This window comes from Pleurodeles waltl, chromosome 12, assembly GCF_031143425.1.
Source record: "Pleurodeles waltl isolate 20211129_DDA chromosome 12, aPleWal1.hap1.20221129, whole genome shotgun sequence".
Taxonomy (NCBI): Eukaryota; Metazoa; Chordata; class Amphibia; order Caudata; family Salamandridae; genus Pleurodeles; species Pleurodeles waltl.
This window is the reverse complement of record NC_090451.1, coordinates 25,477,615-25,500,380: the sequence shown is the minus strand read 5'-3', so window position 1 is coordinate 25,500,380 and position 22,766 is coordinate 25,477,615. Positions and strand designations below refer to the sequence as shown.

General features: G+C 54.9%; 1 protein-coding gene across 2 annotated transcripts in view; it reads left to right on the top strand.

The window, feature by feature from the left end:
- Positions 1-15,623, top strand: part of MISP (mitotic spindle positioning) — a 204,657-nt gene extending 189,034 nt beyond the window's left edge. For both annotated transcript variants that reach the window (XM_069216997.1, XM_069216998.1), the window contains one exon: positions 15,175-15,623. In XM_069216997.1, the coding sequence (XP_069073098.1) occupies positions 15,175-15,273 (99 nt within the window). In that variant the 3' untranslated portion in view covers positions 15,274-15,623. The remainder of the gene's footprint in view (positions 1-15,174) is intronic.
- The last annotated feature ends 7,143 nt before the right edge of the window (positions 15,624-22,766 follow it).

Sequence of the window (22,766 nt, the reverse complement as noted above, 5' to 3'; positions counted from 1 at the left end):
AGCCACACTGGTACTGCTTTCCTCTCCAGCCACACTGGTAGAGATGTCCTCTACAGCCACACTGGTAGAGATGTCCCCCACAGCCACACTGGTAGAGATGCCCTCTACAGCCACACTGGTAGAAGTGTCCTCTGTAGCCACACTGGTAGGGGTGTGCTATGCAGCCACACTGGTAGGGCTGTCCTCCCCAGTCACACTGGTAGGGGTGTCCTCTGCAGCCACACTGGTAGGGGTGTCATACACAGTCACACTGGTAGGGGTGTGCTCCACAGCCACACTGGTAGACCTGTTCTCCAAAGCCACACTGGTAGATATGTCTAATACAGTCACAATGGTAGGAGGGTCCACCGCAGCCACACTGTAGAGATGTCCCCCGTAGCCACACTGGTAGAGATGTCCCCCACAGCCACACTGGTAGAGATGCCCTCCACAGCCACACTGGTAGGAATGTCCTCCACAGTCTTACTGGTAGGGGCGTCCTCTGCAGCCACACTGTTAGGGGTGTGCTCCACATCCACAGTGGTAGGGGTTTGCTCCACAGCCACACTGGTAGGGGTGTCCTCCACAGCCACACTGGTTGGGGGTGTCCTCCACATTCGCACTGGTAGGGGTGTGCTCGGCAGTCACACTGTTAGGGGTATCCTCCGCAGCCACACTGGTAGGGGTGTGCTCCACATCCACAGTGGTAGGGGTGTGCTCCACAGCCACACTGGTAGGGCTGTGCTCCACAGTCACACTGGTAAGGGTGTGCTCCACAGCCACAATGCTAGAGATGTCCTCCACAGCCACACTGGTAGGGGTGTGCTCCACTGCCTCACTGGTTGGTGTGTCCTCCGCTGCCATATTGTTAGGGGTGTCTTTCGCAGCCACACTGGTAGGGGTGTGCTCCACAGCCACTGGTAGGGGTGTCCTCCACAGCCACACTGTTAGGACTGTCCTCCCCAGCCACAATGGTAGGGGTGTGCTCCACAGGCACGCTGATAGGGGTGTCCTCCGCAGCCACACTGGTAGGGGTGTGCTCCACAGCCACACTGGTAGAGGTGTCCTCCACAGCCACACTGGTAGAGATGTGCTCCACAACCACACTGTTAGGGGTGTCCTCCACAGCCACATAGATAGGGGTGTCCTCCGCAGCCACATTGGTAGGGGTGTCCTCCGCAGCCGCACTGGTAGGGGTGTGCTCCACAGCCACATTGGTAGAGGTGTCCTCCACAGCCACACTGGTAGAGATGTCCTCCACAGCCACACTCTTAGGGGTGTCCTCCGCAGCCACATTGGTAGGGGTGTCCTCCGCAGCCACACTGGTAGAGGTGTCCCCCACAGCCCACTGGGAGATATGACCAATATAGCCACAATGGTAGAGCTGTCCTTCACCGCCACACTGGTAGAGATGTCCCCCACAGCCACACTGGTAGAGATGCTCTCTACAGCCACACTGGTAGGAGTGTCCTCTGTAGCCACACTGGTAGGGGTGTGCTCTGCAGCCACACTGGTAGGGGTGTCCTCCACAGTCACACTGGTAGGGGTGTGCTCCACAGCCACACTGGTAGGCCTGTTCTCCGCAGCCACACTGGTAGATATGTGTAATACAGTCACAATGGTAGGGTTGTCCACCGCAGCCACACTGGTAGAGATGTCCCTCACAGCCACACTGGTAGGAGTGTCCTCCGTAGCCACACTGGTAGGGGTGTGCTCCACAACCACACTGGTAGGGGTGTCCTCCACATTCACACTGGTAGGGGTGTCCTCCGCAGCCACAGTGTTAGGGGTGTGCTGGGCAGTCACAATGGTAGGGGTGTCCTCCGCAGCCACACTGGTAGGGGTGTGCTCCACATCCACACTGGTAGGGGTGTGCTCCATATCCACACTGGTAGGGGTGTGCTCCACAGCCACATTGGTAGGGGTGTGCTCCACATTCACACTGGTAGAGATGTCCTCCACAGCCACACTTGTAGGAGAGTCCTCTACAGCAACACTGTTACTGGTGTCCTTTCCAGCCACACTGGTAGGGGTGTCCTCCGCAGCCACAGTGTTAGGGGTGTGCTCGGCAGTCACACTGGTAGGGGTGTCCTCCGCAGCCACACTGGTAGGGGTGTGCTCCACATCCACACTGGTAGGGGTGTGCTCCACATCCAGACTGGTAGGGGTGTGCTCCATATCCACACTGGTAGGGGTGTGCTCCACAGCCACATTGGTGGGGGTGTGCTCCACATTCACACTGGTAGAGATGTCCTCCACAGCCACACTTGTAGGAGAGTCCTCTACAGCAACACTGTTACTGGTGTCCTTTCCAGCCACACTGGTAGGGGTGTCCTCCGCAGCCACAGTGTTAGGGGTGTGCTCGGCAGTCACACTGGTAGGGGTGTCCTCCGCAGCCACACTGGTAGGGGTGTGCTCCACATCCACACTGGTAGGGGTGTGCTCCACATCCAGACTGGTAGGGGTGTGCTCCATATCCACACTGGTAGGGGTGTGCTCCACAGCCACATTGGTGGGGGTGTGCTCCACATTCACACTGGTAGAGATGTCCCCCACAGCCACACTTGTAGGAGAGTCCTCTACAGCAACACTGTTACTGGTGTCCTTTCCAGCCACACTGCTAGAGGTGTCCTCCACAGCCACACTGGTAGAGATGTCCTCCACACCCACACTTGTAGGAGTGTCCTCTTCAGCAACACTGGTACTGTGATCCTCTCCAGCCACACTGGTAGAGGTGTCCTCCACAGCCACACTGGTAGGGGTGCCCTCCACAGCCACACTTGTAGGAGTGTCCTCTATAGCAACACTGGTACTGCTGTCCTCTCCAGCCACACCGGTAGAGATGTCCTCCACAGCCACACTGGTAGAGATGTCCCCACAGCCACTCTGGTAGGAGTGTCCTCCGTACCCACACTGGTAGGGGTGTCATCCACAGTCACACTGGTAGGGGTGTGCTCCACAACCACACTGGTAGACCTGTTCTCCACAGCCACACTGGTAGATATGTCCCATACAGCCACAATGGTAGAGATGTCCTCCACAGCTACACTGGTAGACCTGTTCTTCACAGCCATAATGGTATAACTGTTCTCCACAGCCACACTGGTAGATATGTCTAATACGCTCACAATGGTAGGTGTGTCCCCCGCAGCCACACTGGTAGAGATGTCCCCCACAGCCACACTGAAAGAGATGCCCTCCACAGCCACACTGGTAGGAGTGTCCTCCGTAGTCACACTGGAGGGGGTGTGCTCTACAGCCACAATGGCAGGGGTGTCCTCCGCAGCCACACTGTTAGGGGTGTGCTCGGCAGTCACACTGGGAGGGGTGTCCACCGCAACCCCACTGGTACGGGTGTGCTCCACATCCACACTGGTAGGGGTGTGCTCCATTTCCACACTGGTAGGGGTGTCCTCCACAGCCACATTGGTAGGGGTGTGCGCCACCGCCACATTGGTAGGGGTGTGCTCCACAGTCACACTGGTAGACATGTCCCCCACAGCCACACTTGTAGGAGTGTCCTCTACAGCAACACTGGTACTGCTGTCCTTTCCAGCCACACTGGTAGAGGTGTCCTCCACAGCCACACTGGTAGAGATGTCCTCGACAGCCACACTTTTAGGAGTGTCCTCTACAGCAACACTGGTACTGCTGTCCTCTCCAGCTACACTGGTAGAGATGTCCTCCACAGCCACACTGGTAGAGATGTCCCCCACAGCCACACTGGTAGATATGCCCTCCACAGCCACACTGGTAGGAGTATCCTCCGTAGCCACACCGTTAGAGGTGTGCTCCGAAGCCACACTAGTAGGGGTGTCATCCACAGTCACACTGGTAGTGGTGTGCTCCACAGCCACACTGGTAGACCTGTTCTCCACAGCCACACTGGTAGATATGTCCAGTACAGCCACAATGGTAGAGATGTCCTTCAGAGCCACACTGGTAGATATGTCTAATACAGTCACAATAGTAGGGGTGTCCACCGCAGTCACACTGGTAGAGATGACCTCCACAGCCACACTGGTAGAGATGTTCCCCGCAGCCACACTGGTAGAGATGTCACCCACAGCCACACTGATAGAGATGCCCTCCAAAGCCACACTGGTTGGAGTGTCCTCTGTAGCCACACTGGTAGGGGTGTCATCCACAGCCACACTGGTAGGGGTGTGCTCCGCAGCCACACTGGTAGGGATGTCCTCCACAGTCACACTGGTAGGGGTGTCCTCCACAGTCACACTGGTAAGGGTGACCTCTGCAGCCACACTGGTAGGGGTGTCATCCACGGTCACACTGGTAGACGTGTGCTCCACAGCCACACTGGTAGACGTGTTCTCCACAGCCACACTGGTAGGGGTGTCCTCTACAGCAACACTGGTAGAGATGTCAGCTACACTTGTAGGGGTGTCCTACACAGCTACACTGGTACGGGTGTCCCCCCACAGCCACACAGGTAGGGGTGTCCTCCATAGCCACAATGCTAGAGATGTCCTCCACAGTCACACTGGTAGGGGTGTGCTCCACTGCCTCACTGGTTGGTGTGTCCTCCGCTGCAATATTGTTAGGGGTGTCTTTCGCAGCCACACTGGTAGGGGTGTGCTCCACAGCCACACTGGTAGGGGTGTCCTCCACAGCTACACTGGTAGACCTGTTCTCCACAGCCATAATGGTATAACTGTTCTCCACAGCCACACTGGTAGATATGTCTAATACGCTCACAATGGTAGGTGTGTCCACTGCAGTCACACTGGTAGAGATATCCTCCACAGCCACACTGGTAGAGATGTCCCCCGCAGCCACACTGGTAGAGATGTCCCCCACAGCCACACTGATAGAGATGCCCTCCACAGCCACACTGGTAGGAGTGTCCTCCGTAGCCACACTGGAGGGGGTGTGCTCTACAGCCACAATGGCAGGGGTGTCATCCAAAGTCACACTGGTAGGGGTGTGCTCCACAGCCACATTGGTACGGGTGTCCTCCACAGTCACACTGGTAGGGGTGTCCTCCGCAGCCACACTGGTAGTGGTGTGCTCCGCAGCCACACTGGTAGGGGTGTGCTCCACAGCCACACTGGTAGACCTGTTCTCCACAGCCACACTGGTAGATATGTCCAATACAGCCACAATGGTAGAGATGTCCTCTACAGCCACACTGGTAGACCTGTTCTCCACAGCCACAATGGTATACCTGTTCTCCACAGCCACACTGGTAGATATGTCTAATACAGTCAGAATGGTAGGGGTGTGCACTGCAGTCACACTGATAGAGATGCCCTCCACAACCACACTGGTGGGAGTGTCCTCCGTAGCCACACTGGAGGGGTTGTGCTCTGCAGCCACAATGGCAGGGGTGTCATCCACAGTCACACTGGTAGGGGTGTGCTCCACAACCACATTGGTAGGGGTGTCCTCCACAGTAACATTGGTAGGGGTGTCCTCCACAGCCACACTGGTAGTGGTGTGCTCACCAGCCACACTGGTAGGGGTGTGCTCCACAGCCACACTGGTAGGGGTGTCCTAAACAGTCACACGGATAGGAGTTTCCTCCACAGCAACACTGGTAGAGATGTGCTCCACAGCCACACTGGTAGAGATGTCCTACACAGCTACACTGGTAGAGGAGTCCTCCACAGCCACAGTGGTAGGGGTGTGCTCCACAGGCACGCTGGTAGGGCTGTCCTCCGCAGCCACACTGGTAGGGGTATGCTCCACAGCCACACTGGTAGAGGTGTCCTCCACAAACACACTGGTAGCGATGTCCTCCACAGCCACATTGGTAGGGGTCTCCTCCGCAGCCACACTGGTAGAGGTGTCCCCCACAGCCACACTGGTAGATATGACCAATACAGCCACAATGGTAGAGCTGTCCTTCACCGCCACACTTGTAGGAGTGTCCTCTACAGCCACACTGATACTGCTGTCCTCTCCAGCCACACTGGTAGAGATGTCCTCCACAGCCACACTGGTAGAGATGTCCTCCACAGCCACACTGGTAGAGATGTCCTCCACAGCCACACTGGTAGAGATGTCTCCCACAGCCACACTGGTAGAGATGCCCTCTACAGCCACACTGGTAGGAGTGTCCTCCGTAGCCACACTGGTAAGGGTGTGCTCCGCAGCCACACTGGTAGGGGTGTCCTCCACAGTCACACTGGTAGGGGTGTCCTCCGCAGCCACACTGGTAGACCTGTTCTCCAAAGCCACACTGGTAGATATGTCCAATACACTCACAATGGTAGGGGTGTCCACTGCAGCCACACTGATAGAGATGTCCCTCGCAGCCACACTGGTAGCGATGTCCCCCACAGCCACACTGGTAGAGATGCCCTCCACAGCCACACTGGTAGGGGTGTCCTGCACAGCCACACTGGTAGGGGTGTCCTCCACAGTCACACTGGTAGGGGTGTCCTCCGCAGCCACACTGTTTGGGGTGTTCTCAGCAGTCACACTGGTAGGGGTGTTCTCCGCAACCACACTAGTAGGGGTGTGCTCCATATCCACACTGGTACGGGTGTGCTCCACAGCCACATTGGTAGGGGTGTGCGCCACCACCACATTGGTAGGGGTGTGCTCCACAGTCACACTGGTAGAGATGTCCTCCACAGCCACACTTGTAGGAGTGTCCTCTACAGCAACACTGGTACTGCTGTCCTTTCCAGCCACACTGGTAGAGGTGTCCTCCACAGCCACACTGGTAAAGATCTCCTCCACAGCCACACTTTTAGGAGTGTCCTCTACAGCAACACTGGTACTGCTGTCCTCTCCAGCCACACTGGTAGAGATGTCCTCCACAGCCACACTGGTAGAGATGTCCTCCACAGCCACACTGGTAGATATGCCCTCCAAAGCCACACTGGTAGGAGTGCCCTCCGTAGCCACACTGGTAGGGGTGTGCTCCGAAGCCACACTGGTAGGGGTGTCATCCACAGTCACACTGGTAGGGATGTGCTCCACAGCCACACTGGTAGACCTGTTCTCCACAGCCACACTGGTAGATATGTCCAGTACAGGCACAATGGTAGAGATGTCCTCCACAGCCACACTTGGAGACCTGTTCTCCACAGCCACAATGGTAGAACTGTTCTCCACAGCCACATTGGTAGATATGTCTAATACATTCACAATGGTAGGGGTGTCCACCGCAGTCACACTGGTAGAGATGTCCTCCACAGCCACACTGGTAGAGATGTCCCCCGCAGCCACACTGGTAGAGATGTCCCCCACAGCCACACTGATAGAGATGCCCTCCACAGCCACACTTGTAGGAGTGTCCTCCGTAGCCACACTGGAGGGGGTGTGCTCTGCAGCCACCCTGGTAGGGGTGTCATCCACAGTCACACTGGTAGGGGTGTGCTCCACAACCAGACTGGTAGGGGTGTCCTCCACAGCCACACTGGTAGAGATGTCCTCCACAGCCACACTGGTAGAGATGTCCTCCACAGCCACACTGGTAGATATGCCCTCCAAAGCCACACTGGTAGGAGTGCCCCCCGTAGCCACACTGGTAGGGGTGTGCTCCGAAGCCACACTGGTAGGGGTGTCATCCACAGTCACACTGGTAGGGATGTGCTCCACAGCCACACTGGTAGACCTGTTCTCCACAGCCACACTGGTAGATATGTCCAGTACAGGCACAATGGTAGAGATGTCCTCCACAGCCACACTTGGAGACCTGTTCTCCACAGCCACAATGGTAGAACTGTTCTCCACAGCCACCCTGGTAGATATGTCTAATATAGTCACAATGGTAGGGGTGTCCACCGCAGTCACACTGGTAGAGATGTCCTCCACAGCCACAGTGGTAGAGATGTCCCCCGCAGCCACACTGGTAGAGATGTCCCCCACAGCCACACTGATAGAGATGCCCTCCACAGCCACACTCGTAGGAGTGTCCTCCATAGCCACACTGGAGGGGGGGTGCTCTGCAGACACACTGGTAGGGGTGTCATCCACAGTCACACTGGTAGGGGTGTGCTCCACAGCCACACTGGTTGGTGTGTCCTCCACAGCCATATTGGTAGGGGTGTCTTCCGCAGCCACACTGGTAGGGGTGTGCACCACAGCCACACTGGTAGGGGTGTCCTCCACAGCCACACTGTTAGGGCTGTCCTCCGCAGCCACAAGGGTACGGGTGTGCTCCACAGGCACACTGGTAGGGGTGTCTTCCGGAGTCTCACTGGTAGAGATGTCCTCCACAGCCACACTGGTAGAGGTGTCCTCCAAAGCCACACTGGTAGAGATGTCCTCTGCAGCTACACTGTTAGGGGTGTCCTCCGCAGCCACATTGGTAGCGGTGTCCTCCGCAGCCCCACTGGTAGGGGTGTGCTCCATAGCCACACTGGTAGATATGTCTAATACAGTCACAATGGTAGGGGTGTCCACCACAGCCACACTGGTAGAGATGTCCTCCACAGCCAAACTGTTAGGGGTGTCCTCCGCAGCCACACTGGTACTGCTGTCCTCTCCAGCCACACTGGTAGAGATGTCCTCCACAGCCACACTGGTAGAGTTGTCCCCCTCAGCCACACTGGTAGAGATGCCTTCTACAGCCACACTGGTAGAAGTGTCCTCTGTAGCCACACTGGTACGGGTGTGCTCCGCAGCCACACTGGTAGGGGTGTCCTCCACAGTCACACTGGTAGGGGTGTCCTCTGCAGCCACACCGGTAGGGGTGTCATACACAGTCACACTGGTAGGGGTGTGCTCCACAGCCACACTGGTAGACCTGTTCTCCAAAGCCACACTCGTAGATATGTCGAATAGTCACAATGGTAGGGGTGTCCACCGCAGCCACACTGGTAGAGATGTCCCCCGTAGCCACACTGGTAGAGTTTTCCCCCACAGCCACACTGGTAGAGATGCCCTCCACAGCCACACTGGTAGGAATGTCCTCCACAGCCACACAGGTAGGGGTGTCCTCCACAGCCACACTGGTAGATATGCCCTCCAAAGCCACACTGGTAGGAGTGCCCTCCGTAGCCACACTGGTAGGAGTGCCCTCCGTAGCCACACTGGTAGGGGTGTCCTCCACAGCCACACTGGTAGGGGTGTCCTCTACAGCAACACTGGTAGAGATGTCAGCCACACTTGTAGGGGTGTCCTACACAGCCACACTGGTAGGGGTGTCCTCCACAGCAACACTGGTAGGGGTGTTCTCCACAGCCACACTGGTTGGTGTGTCCTCCGCAGCCATATTGGTAGGGGTGTCTTCCGCGCCACACTGGTAGGGGTGTGCTCCACAGCCACACTGGTATGGGTGTCCTCCACAGCCACACTGTTAGGGCTGTCCTCTGCAGTCACAATGGTACGGGTGTGCTCCACAGGTACACTGGTAGGGGTGTTTTCCGGAGTCTCACAGGTAGAGATGTCCTCCACAGCCACACTGGTAGAGGTGTCCTCCACACCCACACTGGTAGAGATGTCCTTCGCAGCCACACTGTTAGGGGTGTCCTCCGCAGCCACACTGGTAGGGGTGTGCTCCACAGCCACACTGGTAGATATGTCTAATACAGTCACAATGGTAGGGGTGTCCACCACAGCCACACTGATAGAGATGTCCTCCACAGCCACACTGTTAGGGGTGTCCTCCGCAGCCACACTGGTACTGCTTTCCTCTCCAGCCACACTGGTAGAGATGTCCTCTACAGCCACACTGGTAGAGATGTCCCCCACAGCCACACTGGTAGAGATGCCCTCTACAGCCACACTGGTAGAAGTGTCCTCTGTAGCCACACTGGTAGGGGTGTGCTATGCAGCCACACTGGTAGGGCTGTCCTCCACAGTCACACTGGTAGGGGTGTCCTCTGCAGCGACACTGGTATGGGTGTCATACACAGTCACACTGGTAGGGGTGTGCTCCACAGCCACACTGGTAGACCTGTTCTCCAAAGCCACACTGGTTGATATGTCTAATACAGTCACAATGGTAGGAGGGTCCACCGCAGCCACACTGGTAGAGATGTCCCCCACAGCCACACTGGTAGAGATGCCCTCCACAGCCACACTGGTAGGAATGTCCTCCACAGTCTCACTGGTAGGGGCGTCCTCTGCAGCCACACTGTTAGGGGTGTGCTCAGCAGTCACACTGTTAGGGGTGTCCTCTGCAGCCACACTGGTAGGGGTGTGCTCCATATCCACAGTGGTAGGGGTGTGCTCCACAGCCACACTGGTAGGGGTGTCCTCCACAGCCACACTGGTTGGGGGTGTCCTCCACATTCGCACTGGTAGGGGTGTCCTCCACATTCGCACTGGTAGGGGTGTGCTCAGCATTCACACTGTTAGGGGTATCCTCCGCAGCCACACTGGTAGGGCTGTGCTCCACAGTCACACTGGTAAGGGTGTGCTCCACAGCCACACTGGTAGAGATGTCCCTCACAGCCACACTGGTAGAGATGCCCTCCACAGCCACACTGGTAGGAATGTCCTCCACAGTCTCACTGGTAGGGGCGTCCTCTGCAGCCACACTGTTAGGGGTGTGCTCAGCAGTCACACTGTTAGGGGTGTCCTCTGCAGCCACACTGGTAGGGGTGTGCTCCACATCCACAGTGGTAGGGGTGTGCTCCACAGCCACACTGGTAGGGGTGTCCTCCGCAGCCACACTGTTAGGGGTGTGCTCAGCAGTCACACTTGTAGGGGTGTCCTCCGCAGCCACACTGGTAGAGGTGTGCTCCACATCCACACTGGTAGGGGTGTGCTCTATATCCACACTGGTAGGGGTGTGCTCCACAGCCACATTAGTAGGGGTGTGCTCCACATTCACACTGGTAGGGGTGTCCTCTGCAGCCACACTGGTAGACCTGTTCTCCACAGCCACACTGGTAGATATGGCTAATACACTCACAATGGTAGGGGTGTCCCCCACAGCCACACTGGTAGAGATGTCCCCCACAGCCACACTGGTAGAGATGCCCTCCACATCCACACTGGTAGGGGTGTGCTCCATACCCACACTGGTAGGGGTGTGCTCCACAGCCACATTGGTAGGGGTGTGCGCCACCGCCACATTGGTAGGGGTGTGCTCCACAATCACACTGGTAGAGATGTCCTCCACAGCCACACTTGTAGGAGTGTCCTCTACAGCAACACTGGGACTGCTGTCCTTTCCAGCCACACTGGTAGAGGTGTCCTCCACAGCCACACTGGTAGAGATGTCCTCCACAGCCACACATTTAGGAGTGTCCTCTACAGCAACACTGGTACTGCTGTCCTCTCCAGCCACACTGGTAGAGATGTCCTCCACAGCCACACTGGTAGAGATGTCCTTCACAGCCACACTGGTAGATATGCCCTCCAAAGCCACACTGGTAGGGGTGTGCTCCGAAGCCACACTGGTAGGGGTGTCATCCACAGCCACACTGGTAGGGCTGTCCTCCACAGTCACACTGGTAGGGGTGTCCTCTGCAGCGACACTGGTATGGGTGTCATACACAGTCACACTGGTAGGGGTGTGCTCCACAGCCACACTGGTAGACCTGTTCTCCAAAGCCACACTGGTTGATATGTCTAATACAGTCACAATGGTAGGAGGGTCCACCGCAGCCACACTGGTAGAGATGTCCCCCACAGCCACACTGGTAGAGATGCCCTCCACAGCCACACTGGTAGGAATGTCCTCCACAGTCTCACTGGTAGGGGCGTCCTCTGCAGCCACACTGTTAGGGGTGTGCTCAGCAGTCACACTGTTAGGGGTGTCCTCTGCAGCCACACTGGTAGGGGTGTGCTCCATATCCACAGTGGTAGGGGTGTGCTCCACAGCCACACTGGTAGGGGTGTCCTCCACAGCCACACTGGTTGGGGGTGTCCTCCACATTCGCACTGGTAGGGGTGTCCTCCACATTCGCACTGGTAGGGGTGTGCTCAGCATTCACACTGTTAGGGGTATCCTCCGCAGCCACACTGGTAGGGCTGTGCTCCACAGTCACACTGGTAAGGGTGTGCTCCACAGCCACACTGGTAGAGATGTCCCTCACAGCCACACTGGTAGAGATGCCCTCCACAGCCACACTGGTAGGAATGTCCTCCACAGTCTCACTGGTAGGGGCGTCCTCTGCAGCCACACTGTTAGGGGTGTGCTCAGCAGTCACACTGTTAGGGGTGTCCTCTGCAGCCACACTGGTAGGGGTGTGCTCCACATCCACAGTGGTAGGGGTGTGCTCCACAGCCACACTGGTAGGGGTGTCCTCCGCAGCCACACTGTTAGGGGTGTGCTCAGCAGTCACACTTGTAGGGGTGTCCTCCGCAGCCACACTGGTAGAGGTGTGCTCCACATCCACACTGGTAGGGGTGTGCTCTATATCCACACTGGTAGGGGTGTGCTCCACAGCCACATTAGTAGGGGTGTGCTCCACATTCACACTGGTAGGGGTGTCCTCTGCAGCCACACTGGTAGACCTGTTCTCCACAGCCACACTGGTAGATATGGCTAATACACTCACAATGGTAGGGGTGTCCCCCACAGCCACACTGGTAGAGATGTCCCCCACAGCCACACTGGTAGAGATGCCCTCCACATCCACACTGGTAGGGGTGTGCTCCATACCCACACTGGTAGGGGTGTGCTCCACAGCCACATTGGTAGGGGTGTGCGCCACCGCCACATTGGTAGGGGTGTGCTCCACAATCACACTGGTAGAGATGTCCTCCACAGCCACACTTGTAGGAGTGTCCTCTACAGCAACACTGGGACTGCTGTCCTTTCCAGCCACACTGGTAGAGGTGTCCTCCACAGCCACACTGGTAGAGATGTCCTCCACAGCCACACATTTAGGAGTGTCCTCTACAGCAACACTGGTACTGCTGTCCTCTCCAGCCACACTGGTAGAGATGTCCTCCACAGCCACACTGGTAGAGATGTCCTTCACAGCCACACTGGTAGATATGCCCTCCAAAGCCACACTGGTAGGGGTGTGCTCCGAAGCCACACTGGTAGGGGTGTCATCCACAGTCACACTGGTAGGGATGTGCTCCACAGCCACACTGGTAGACCTGTTCTCCACAGCCACACTGGTAGTTATGTCCAGTACAGGCACAATGGTAGAGATGTCCTCCACAGCCACACTGGGAGACCTGTTCTCCACAGCCACAATGGGAGACCTGTTCTCCACAGCCACACTGGTAGATAAGTCTAATACAGTCACAATGGTAGGGGTGTCCACCGCAGTCACACTGGTAGAGATGTCCTCCACAGCCACACTGGTAGAGATGTCCCCCACAGCCACACTGGTAGAGATGTCCCCCACAGCCACACTTATAGAGATGCCCTCCACAGCCACACTGGTAGGAGTGTCCTCCGTAGCCACACTGGAGAGGGTGTGCTCTGCAGCCACACTGGTAGGGGTGTCATCCACAGTCACACTGGTAGGGGTGTGCTCCACAACCAGGCTGGTAGGGGTGTCCTCCACAGCCACACTGGTAGGGGTGTCCTCCACAGCCACACTGGTAGGGGTGTCCTCTACAGCAACACTGGTAAAGATGTCAGCCACACTTGCAGGGGTGTCCTACACAGCCACACTGGTAGGGGTGTCCTACACAGCCACACTGGTAGGGGTGTCCTCCACAGCCACACTGGCAGAGGTATCCTCCACAGCCACACTGGTAGGGGTGTGCTCCACAGCCACACTGGTTGGTGTGTCCTCCACAGCCATATTGGTAGGGGTGTCTTCCGCAGCCACACTGGTAGGGGTGTGCTCCACAGCCACACTGGTAGGGGTGTCCTCCACAGCCACACTGTTAGGGCTGTCCTCCGCAGCCACAAGGGTACGGGTGTGCTCCACAGGCACACTGGTAGGGGTGTCTTCCGGAGTCTCACTGGTAGAGATGTGCTCCACAGCCACACTGGTAGAAGTGTCCTCCAAAGCCACACTGGTAGAGATGTCCTCTGCAGCCACACTGTTATCGGTGTCCTCCGCAGCCACATTGGTAGCGGTGTCCTCCGCAGTCACACTGGTAGGGGTGTGCTCCATAGCCACACTGGTAGATATGTCTAATACAGTCACAATGGTAGGGGTGTCCACCACAGCCACACTGGTAGAGATGTCCTCCACAGCCAAACTGTTAGGGGTGTCCTCCGCAGCCACACTGGTACTGCTGTCCTCTCCAGCCACACTGGTAGAGATGTCCTCCACAGCCACACTGGTAGAGATGTCCCCCTCAGCCACACTGGTAGAGATGCCTTCTACAGCCACACTGGTAGAAGTGTCCTCTGTAGCCACACTGGTACGGGTGTGCTCCGCAGCCACACTGGTAGGGGTGTCCTCCACAGTCACACTGGTAGGGGTGTCCTCTGCAGCCACACCGGTAGGGGTGTCATACACAGTCACACTGGTAGGGGTGTGCTCCACAGCCACACTGGTAGACCTGTTCTCCAAAGCCACACTCGTAGATATGTCGAATAGTCACAATGGTAGGGGTGTCCACCGCAGCCACACTGGTAGAGATGTCCCCCGTAGCCACACTGGTAGAGTTTTCCCCCACAGCCACACTGGTAGAGATGCCCTCCACAGCCACACTGGTAGGAATGTCCTCCACAGCCACACAGGTAGGGGTGTCCTCCACAGTCTCACTGGTAGGGTTGTCCTCCGCAGCCACGGTTAGGGGTGTGCTCGGCAGTCACACTGTTAGGGGTGTCCTCTGCAGCCACACTGGTAGGGGTGTGCTCCACATCCACAGTGGTAGGGGTGTGCTCCACAGCCACACTGGTGGGGGTGTCCTCCGCAGCCAGACTGGTAGGGGTGTCCTCCACATTCACACTGTTAGGGGTGTGCTCGGCAGTCACACTGTTAGGGGTGTCCTCCACATCCACAGTGGTTGGGGTGTGCTCCACAGCCACACTGGTAGGGGTGTCCTCCACAGCCACACTTGTAGGGGTGTGCTCCACAGTCACACTGGTAGGGGTGTGCTCCACAGCCACACTTGTAGGGGTGTGCTCCACAGTCACACTGGTAGGGGTGTGCTCCACAGCCACACTGGTAGGGATGTCCTCCACAATCACACTGGTAGCGGTGTACCCCACAGCCACACTGGTAGAGGTATCCTCCGCAGCCACACTGGTAGGGGTGTCCTCCGCAGCCACACTGGTAGGGGTGTCCTCCACAGCCACACTGGTAGGGGTGTCCTCCACAGTCACACTTGTAGGGGTGCCCTCCACAGCCACACTAGACGTCCACCTCTTACTAACGTATTCCTTTCTTGTTCCCTCAGATCGTGGAGTCCACTCGAGTGAGTCGCCGTAAGAGCGCCATGGCCTTGCGCTGGGAGGCCGGACAGTACCTGAACAAGCAGGACAGTGATGAGGAGTGAGCAGCGGTGGACGCAGCCACGCCCCTCTCTTTCTTATGGACTAGCCAAAGGCTAGCACAAAGTTGTACAATGTTTAAATAACACTAGAATGTAAATGATTTCTGTACAGAAGCAAATGTTTAATCAGAGAGTAACTTTGCTATTGGTTTGATTCTAAATAAGAATATCACTGATTTTGCTTCCTGAGTATCACAGGAGTATTTGCTTAGCCGTGGGGCACTGCCAAGGGGTCAACATAGCGCCTAGTCTGGGGAGCGGCAAGGAGCCGACTAAGGGAAGAGGGCTCCAGAGCTCCTTTTCTTCAGCTCTGACTCAGGCAGTGCCTTGTGCTGGGAAACACAGATCCGGGGGGGGGGGGGGGGGGGGCAACTGTCCCGGAGGTCTTGTCTCCCGGTGAACAAGGGTCTCCTGGTATCCCAGCAGAGTCCAGAGCCCTAATAGGCATGTGATCCCCGTCTCACCAAACCCACGGGAATCTGCACTCTTGTGCAGGTGGAGTCTACTTCTGTCTGCAGAGAGGTTAAAGGGGGGAGGGTGGCAGGGGGTGGGAGGTGCCTACTGATGTCTCAGCAGCAGCTCAGTCACAGGGTGGGTACACACACTTCCTTTGCAGTCTCCTCCGCTCGGAGAGTCCAGGACTCCTTGTGTGGTGTCTGTGGGGGACAGATTGACACACCCAGATGGACACTATAGGTTTTAGAGGGAGTACATGTGCTCTCCGAGCCCCTCTAAAGTGAGTACAGGGCCGTCTCTGACCTGGTGCACAAGAGGTCGGCCAGCCTCTCTGGACCTGGTTCTGTGTCCAGAGGGTCCTCAGACCTCAAGGGAGGCCCGAGGGCCTCAGCAGTGCCCTGAGCAGAGGGCCTCAGCAGTGTCCTGAGCAGAGGACCTCAGCAGTGCCCTGAGCAGAGGACCTCAGCAGTGACCTGGGCAGAGGGCCTCAGCAGTGCCCTGGGCAGAGGACCTCAGCAGTGCCCTGAGCAGAGGACCTCAGCAGTGCCCTGAGCAGAGGGCGTCAGCAGTGCCCTGAGCAGAGGGCCTCAGCAGTGCCCTGGGCAGAGGACTTCAGCCGTGCCCTTGGCAGAGGGCCTCAGCAGTGCGGTGGGCAGAGGACCTCAGCAGTGCCCTGAGCAGAGGGCCTCAGTAGTGCCCTGGGCAGAGGACCTCAGCAGTGACCTGAGCAGAGGACCTCAGCAGTGCCCTGAGCAGAGGACCTCAGAGGACCTCAGCAGTGCCCTGAGCAGAGGGCCTCAGCAGTGCCCTGAGCAGAGGGCCTCAGCAGTGCCCTGGGCAGAGGACTTCAGCCGTGCCCTTGGCAGAGGGCCTCAGCAGTGCGGTGGGCAGAGGACCTCAACAGTGCCCTGAGCAGAGGGCCTCAGCAGTGCCCTGAGCAGAGGGCCTCAGCAGTGCCCTGGGCAGAGGGCCTCAGCAGTGCGGTGGGCAGAAGACCTCAGCAGTGCCCTGAGCAGAGGCTCGAGGCCCCCAGAGCACAGCACCTCCACGTGGTACCCTCTACTGTGAGCCACGGAGACAGCGCCGCGTGCGGGGTGTGGTGTCATTGGAGCCCTGGCCGTTTTTCATCAGAGAGACTTAAAACATTTAATCCATTTGTAAATAACAATTACAATGAATGTCATATCATGTTTTTGCATATCATCGAAAATAACGCGAAAAAGTGCCACATGCCTCCTTCACCCCAATCATAAAAGTGCATTCACCCCTAAAATGTTATACCTTCACCCCCAATCATAAAAGTGCATTCACCCCTAAAATTTTATACAAAACATTCCCAAATTTTCTTACGTTTTTTGAGGAACCCATCCCCATTACATAAATCCCCTCATTATTCCTGACTTCTAACATTTTGTTTCTCCATTAAAAACAACTAAGGCGGTCATTCCGACCCTGGCGGTCATAGACCGCCAGGGCCGGGGACCGCGGATGCACCGCCAACAGGCTGGCGGTGCATCCAGGCCAATTCTGACCGCGGCCGTAAAGCAGCGGTCAGAAAAAGTTTCCCGCCGGTTTTCCCCTGGCCTGAAGAATCCTCCATGGATTCCGACCCCCTTCCCGCCAGCCTGGTTCTGGCGGTTTTGACCGCCAGAACCTGGCTGGCGGGAACGGGTGTCGTGGGGCCCCTGGGGGCCCCTGCAGTGCCCATGCCAATGGCATGGGCACTGCAGGGGCCCCCTAACAGGGCCCCACAAAGATTTTCAGTGTCTGCATAGCAGACACTGAAAATCGCAACGGGTGCAACTGCACCCGTCGCACCCTTTCCACTCCGCCGGCTCTATTCGGAGCCGGCATCCCCGTGGAAGGGGGTTTCCCGGTGGGCGGGCGGGCGGCCTTCTGGCGGTCACCCGCCAACCCAGCGGGAAACTCAGAATGACCGCCGCGGTCTTTTGACCGCGGTACGGTCTTCTGGCGGTTCCCGATTGGCGGGCGGTGGGATCAGAATGACCCCCTAAGTTCGGAGCATGTTTTCCAATGTGGCGAGATCCAGGATCTGGCCAGAAACATGGATATAAACAAGATGCTTCTCGCTTGAGGGGGACCCCGAGTATCACCCGAGTATCCCATCAATACCGCCGAGCACTCCCGCCCATTTCTGCTCCATATATGGAAAAACATTTGTTCAAAATGATATTATTTTAGGACACAACCATATGATGTGCTCCCAACTCCCCATATTCACCTACACCTAAGCCATTCAGAACTTAGAACCAGATTCATTTATTTAAAAGTATCAGAGTTCTGTACACTAACCATTCTGAGAAAAATTGCATCCGTCTAAAATCAGCACTTGTGATTATTACGTAAATCACTGTGTTTATAAGCTTCCATACACGCCGGCTTCATTTCATTGGTACGTTTTCCCATTTAACAGAAACGTTATTGAAAACCTCCTCCCCGATACTTTGAATAGCTGTCAGTACCACTGACCTAGCCTCGCGCCCCCTGTGTCCCCCACTGACCACGTGCTATGTCGTCGTTGGTTACAGATGATATATCCGAATTATGTAAGAGTTACCTTACTGCAGACCACCCGAAGCCTTACCAGCTTTCAACCAGCCTCTAGTTCCTCCACCCCTGTACCCCACTCAGATCCTACTCCAGGGGACTTGGGGTTACTTACCAAGACCCAGTTCTTTCTTCCAGGTTTACAACCATTTCCTTCTGCGTTTTCCTTTCTATAATCTCATATGATGTTATCCAACCTGCCCAGGAGGCCTTAACGGTGTCCTGGATAATGGCATGATGTGCTGAACCCTTCTTTAATGACAATATCTCCTTCAAAAAATCCATCACTGCTTGTACCCATGTGCCGGCCTCTAACCTGACTGTGTTACAGCGCCATCTATTTATTCTTCTAACTTAAGGAGGGCACCCGTATTTAGCTCAATTGCTGCATGATCAGAAAAGTTGTTAGGTAAAAAAAATGTTTCTGAAATGTTAGTAAATTTTACAGCAAAGAAAATATCAAACCCTGCAGCTAAGTTATGTTGTGCAGAAAAAGATGCATATTCCCCTTTTCACATAAACCTCTTCCTCCACAGGTCCCTGAACTTCAGATCCAACTTATAATTGGCCAAATATTTTTGTGCTGAAACTTATTCTGTTTTCTGTTAACTTAGGCAAAGTCCAGTTTTGGGTCTTGAACAAAACTGAAATGTATTCCATAAAATTTTCTCATCTAATTAACATTAATGCTGAAAACAGTTCCTGGACTGGACCCGGGTCTTCTTTAATGGGGTGCATAGCGATTAAAAAAAGATATGCCTTCGATTAATTACACAATGCACGCAGAGTCAGCAGCCCTTCTTATCAATACACTCATTAATATTTTTTAATTCCCACCTCTTTATGAAAAATACTGCCTCCCGCCTGAGTGAGTGTTCAGCTGATGCAAAAAAGGGACAACCTGGTATTTTTGAAAACATACTGAAATCTTTCAGCTTCCTCCTGGACATGTGTGTTTCCTGAAGTAGAATCACTGAAGGTTTCACATAATAAATTCAATTTCTCTGCTACCTTTCTCTCGCATCTATTATTTGATCCATTTTCATTTAATGAAAAAATGTTCAAACTATTATTTTCTATTCCATCTTTTTTGTGTCCGCACTAGGACCATTACTTTCAATATAACTCATACTCTTACTTCTTACAATATAAAAGTCATCTTTTTAATATTTCTGCAAAGTCTTTAAAGGTTCCTTTCTAACTGATTCTGAGGTTTGAGCCTCTGATCAATTCGGGGATTGTGAGTTCCTTAAATTCAGGGAGCAGGCCTCTACAATCTTTCTGCCTCCTAGCCCTTTCCCATGGTAAATCTTGAAAAAGAGAGGAGAATCTATTATCAGAGGAGATACTCCTCAAGTCTAGTGATGGACAAAATAATTTCCTTAATCCGAAAGTCTTGAAAGTACACATTGACTGTTCAGGGTCTGGACCCTTCTTCAAGGGGCCTTCGCTGGAACCCTGTGGGTCGTAGCAGACTGAGAAGTCCGGAGTAGACACATCGTTTGACTCGTTACACACAGTCCATGCGGTCCATCAGTACTTGTGTAGGCCACTTGTCAGATCAGGTTGACTGAGTTCAGATCCTTCCGGGATCCTAATAATACTAATATTTGTGTGCCTGGACAGATTCTCAAAGTCTTTGCATTTTCTTGAGAAGAGTTTAAGTTGCTGGTCCAATCTACTAGTATTTATTTTAGGTTGTCCCTCCAAATGGAGGATGCGGGCATCGATCTCCTGCTGGTGTGCAATTAAGTCCTGAGCCTGTGTAACAGGATGTGTGGGTAGGAGGTTTGTGGTGCTGGGGTAGTGAGGCAGTCCAATGTGGAGCAAGAGGGCCCGTGGTGCACATTCCTAACTCACTCTCAATGTGGATCAGCAGCATGTGGCTCGTCCTACACTATCGACACCAAACTGTTTGTCTCTTGTAAATTTGTTCAGATCAAATACAAATAAAGGAATCATGTTTTGTAAAGATTACATGCTGTTGGTAATGTTTATCTTCTAGACTTTCTCCTACAGAAACTGGATAAGGTGTGTACACCTTCACCCAGATCTGGTTCTGTTGAAAGAAGGACTAGAGAGCCCGTGGCTAGAGTACGCCCTGGGCAGCGCGTAAAATGCGGCTGTGCTTCATCCACAGAGTGTGAAATGTACCAACACTCCCTGCACAGAGTGTAACGTTCAGAAGCACTCCCTGCGCAGAGTGTAAAATGTAAAATGTAGCAGCACTCCCTATATGGAGTGTAAAATGCAGTAGCACTCCCTACACGGAGTGTAAAATGCAGCAGCACTCCTTACACGGAGTGTAAAATGCAGCGGCACTCCCTACATGGAGTGTAAAATGCGGGAGCACTCCGTACACAGAGTGTAAAATGCAGCGGCACGCCCTACACGGAGTGTAAAATGCAGGAGCACTCTCTACACGGAGTGTAAAATGAAAGCACTCTCTACACGGAGTGTAAAATGCGGCGGCACTCTCTACACGGAGTGTAAAATGCAGCGGCACTCCCTACACGGAGTGTAAAATGCAAGAGCACTCTCTACACGGAGTGTAAAATGCAGGAGCACTCACTCTCTACACGGAGTGTAAAATGCAGGAGTACTCCCTACACGGAGTGCAAATGCAGCGGAACTCCCTAGACGGAGTGTAAAATGCAGAGGCACTCCATACACGGAGTGTAAAATGCAGCACCACCCCCTACACGGAGTGTAAAATGCAGGAACACTCCGTACACAGAGTGTAAAATGCAGCACCACTCCGTACGTAGATTGTTCCCCTTCAGGAGAATGTAGAACGTAGCAGCACTCCCTGTGGAGACTCGAAAGCAGCATTCAATGCATAGACAAGACAGTAGCAGCACTCGCTGTGTAGAACAGACAGGGGCAGCACTGCACAGATTGACAGTAGCAGCACTTCTTCTGTACATTGATAGCAGCAGCACTCTCTGTGTGGAACAGACAGGGGCAGCATTCCATACACGGACTTGATTGCAGCAGCAACACTCCCTGCACATACTGACAGCAGCAGCATTCCATGCATAGCTTCATAGCAGCAGCACTCCCTGCACACACTGACAGCAGCAGCATTCCATGCATAGCTTCATAGCAGCAGCACTCCATAGCTTCATAGCAGCAGCACTCCCTCCACACACTGACAGCAGCAGCATTCCATGCATAGCTTCATAGCAACAGCACTCCCTGCACACACTGACAGCAGCAGCATTCCATGCATAGCTTCATAGCAGCAGCACTCCATAGCTTCATAACAGCAGCACTCCCTGTACACACTGACAGCAGCAGCATTCCATGCATAGCTTCATAGCAGCAGCGCTCCCTGCACACACCGACAGCAGCAGCATTCCATGCATAGCTTCATAGCAGCAGCGCTCCCTGCACACACCGGCAGCAGCAGCATTCCATGCATAGCTTCATAGCAGCAGCGCTCCCTGCACACACCGGCAGCAGCAGCATTCCATGCATAGCTTCATAGCAGCAGCACTTCCTGCACACACCGGCAGCAGCAGCATTCCATGCATAGCTTCATAGCAGCAGCACTCCCTGCACACACCGGCAGCAGCAGCATTCCATGCATAGCTTCATAGCAGCAGTACTCCCTGCACACACCGACAGCAGCAGTATTCAATGCATAGCTTCATAGCAGCAGCACTCCCTGCATACACCGACAGCAGCAGCATTTCATGCATAGCTTCATAGCAGAAGCACTCCCTGCATACACCGACAGCAGCAGCATTCCATGCATAGCTTCATAGCAGCAGCACTCCCTGCATACACTGGCAGCAGCAGCATTTCTGCATACATTAACAGCACTTTGCTTCTGAAAATATAATGAATGACTACCATCGCTAGGGAGTTTTTTCTCTGGGTGGTGTATTGTAATTTTTCTGTTTGTCACTGCCATGTTTCCCCTGGCGGATATGAACAAAAAAATACCTCAAATCCCCCTCTGTAAATGGCCTTCCCTGAGAGCCAGCACTCCGACAGCGGCTGGAGTAAGCTTACTAATAACCACTCGACGAGCCCCGGCCACATCAGTCCATCCGACTCACAGTAGCCGGTGTGGAGCCAGGGTTTCCAGGACTGGGCATCGCACTGCACTGGTGATGGAGTAACCAGTCCGCCAAACTGTAAATCAAGCCCTAGTTCTTGCATGTGGTCTGGACACCCCCTGCTCATGAACTTCGTGGCTGATGAGTCCAAGCAGAGACCCTTCTGCTTGATATTTCCTAAGCCTTTCTTGGAATCCATTGTGTTGCATGTCAGCAGTTTTCTGGATTTCTTGGGAGTCACCACCCCCTTTTCTTTTGCACTGTGAACCCATTCTCTCTCCCCCGGCTTCTCTGTCCCCCCATGGTCCTCCCTCCCTTTGGTTCTCCCCCTGTGGTCCTCCATCTCTTTGGTTCTCCCCCTGTGGTCCTCCCCCTGTGGTCCTCCCTCCCTTTGGTTCTCCCCCT